The following is a 2,414-nucleotide window of genomic DNA, read 5'->3' on the forward strand; positions in this document are numbered from 1 at the left end:
TACACGTTCTAAACTGCCAACTCCTAGATGTGTCTGTTTTGGAAGCTGGTCCTAAGTTCTCCCTGCCTGCTGGGTCCCGTGCCACCCTCAGGGCCCCGGGCACTGAGTTCCCTCAGCAGGGACCACCCTCTCCACTCCCTGCCCTGCCCTGGACAGCGCCACGCTCCCCTCCCCCCACCCCTCCAGCCCCAGCCATCACTGCCCAGTGCCTGTGCCCCCAGGTGCGGCACCTTCTCTCCGCTCTGCAGCCCCTTCCAGAGGCTGGCCAGTGAACTCGTCCTCCTAAAGCCTCGCGGCCGGTACAAAGCGAATCACTTCCGACCCAGGATCTTACCAGGGGTGATGGCCGCCCCAGAGACGAAGTGTGACCTTGGGCCAAACTATTTCCAGATTCACATTAAAATCTCTTCCACGGTTTGGGTCAGACCATGCCTAGAAAGAACCATAGATTGTACTTATTTCAGTCCCTGTTGCCACACGCTTTGTAGGAGACTTTAGGTAATTGATTAGAGCCTCAGCGGCTTTCAGGGTCGCATAGCTCCGAGGTCCCTGGGATCGGCTGTGCCGCCCGCCTGCTGCCGTGAGGCGGCCTGTGCTGCTTTCCCGCCTCTTCTGGAGGCTGATGCCGGGCACGTGGCTACACGGTGGGCACTGACCATCACTCACCATAGGGAGGGGTGTGACCTGCACGGAGCACGCCCTGCGGGAGGCTGGGGGACACTCAGCCGCCAGCCCAGAGCACCCCTGCCTTTTCGTACAAGCTCTGGTGAGAACGGCCTGAAGACAGGCTGTGTCTAAGACTCACACTTTGACCAGAAAGTTAAAGACTCAAAATATGCATTTATTTAAAAATATAAATATGGAAAATAAATAATTGGAAAGACTAGCCTGAATGCCCTGGGTTTCCCTGCATTCAAACCCTACGCCTTTTCAAGAGATGGAACCGGACGGGAAGGAATAACGGTCTAAACACCTTGAAATCCAGACGTGGTGGTGCCAGCCCAGGTGGCAAGGAGGTGCCAGCCTAAGCTTCCAGCAGCGGCTCTGGCTGGCAAGGGCACTGCTGCTGTTGACAGGCCTGTGGTGGGGGCGCCACCGGTGGCTGGAGGGCAGGGCCAGCCCTGAAACACTGGCCATGCTCCGGTCCCGGCCCCAGCACGTGCCGTGGGATTGGGGGACCCGCGTCACCCAACCGAGCAGCCTCCTTGGTGCCAGGCGTGTGCAGAGAAAGGGCCGGGGGATGGAGACGCAGACGCTGGAGCGGCCGTGAGCTGGCCGAGAGGCTCTGCTGCTGGAGAGGCCTGAGTCTGGGCGATGGTGGCAGGTCTGGTGGGGCATCCTCGGCCCAAGCTCTGCCTGCGGAGAGGGAAGCCGGGTGTCTGCGGGGAAACGTGGAAGTGAGCAGCGGGGCTGGTCCAGGGATGAGGTGAGGGCCGGCTCCGCTGCAGCCCAGTCCCGTTGGGTTCCTGCCAGGACGGCGGCCTGCCTCTGGCCACGGTGCTCAGTGCAGCATGTCCTCATCCTCGCCAGGGATTCCGGTGGCGGTGCCAGCCCCCGGGGCAGACCCTCAGGACACGGTGCAGATGGCGCTGGCGTGCTGTGTCTTCAGGGCCTGCTGCCGCTGCATCTCTTTGGAAATCCGCCGTTTAATCCCGATCAGGTACAGCTCGCGGTCAAACTTGCCAGCCGCCAGCGGGATGCTGTGGGGGAAAAGGCATCAGGAGGGGGGCGGGCCCTGAGGGTGCCCCACCCTCACACTCCAGGGTGGACGCTGAGCCAGGCTGGCGCTGTGAGCCAGGCGGAGATCACTGGGTCTGGCCAGCCCATGGGCACGGGGGCCAGGCCAGGTCCCGGTGGTCACTCCAGTGACAGCCGCTCAGGTCCACCCAGGGCAGTGATCTCTGCGTGGGCCCTGGAACCTGGCTCCTGTCTGGGGGCAGGACTCTGAGACCATGGCCTGCGCCAAGGTCCAAAGCTGGCATCCCCATGGCAGGCAAGGCGTCTGTCCCTGCCCCCCGACTTGCCCCGCACCCCGAGAGTGGACGGGCCTGGACGGTACTGACTTGTCTCTGCCCGGCCTCACTTTCACACGGAAGAGGCCGTACACGGGGCGGTGGTCGGAGGTCTTGACCCCGGGGCAGGAGGAGTACGTGAGCGGACAGATGTCACCCCGGTGGCGGCTCCGGTACATGACCCGGTCCTGCAGGGACAGCCAGGGGCAGGGTCCCCCCGGGTGACGTGAGCGGAGTCCTGTCAGTCCTGCTGTGGAAACCCGTCCCGGAGCCCTGCACCCCAAACCCCCTTTATCGCCGGGGACCCCGGTGCTGGGAGAGGCAGGTGTGCCACTTCCCCCGCCGCCCGGATGCAGCATCTATGCCCTCAGCCCCGTGGAGCGGACGAGGCAGCCAGGTTCC

General features: G+C 63.5%; 1 protein-coding gene across 1 annotated transcript in view; it reads right to left on the reverse strand.

Annotated features, from left to right (window-relative positions):
* Positions 1–820: 820 nt before the first annotated feature.
* Positions 821–2,414, reverse strand: part of INPP5E (inositol polyphosphate-5-phosphatase E) — a 7,003-nt gene continuing 5,409 nt past the window's right edge. The window contains exons 4-5 of the mRNA XM_006776523.2: positions 2,064–2,200; positions 821–1,700 (exon numbers count right to left, since the gene is read on the reverse strand). Coding sequence (XP_006776586.1) covers positions 1,568–1,700; positions 2,064–2,200 — 270 coding nt within the window. The 3' untranslated portion in view covers positions 821–1,567. The remainder of the gene's footprint in view (positions 1,701–2,063; positions 2,201–2,414) is intronic.

The sequence above is a fragment of the Myotis davidii genome, unplaced genomic scaffold (assembly GCF_000327345.1).
Source record: "Myotis davidii unplaced genomic scaffold, ASM32734v1 scaffold609, whole genome shotgun sequence".
Taxonomy (NCBI): Eukaryota; Metazoa; Chordata; class Mammalia; order Chiroptera; family Vespertilionidae; genus Myotis; species Myotis davidii.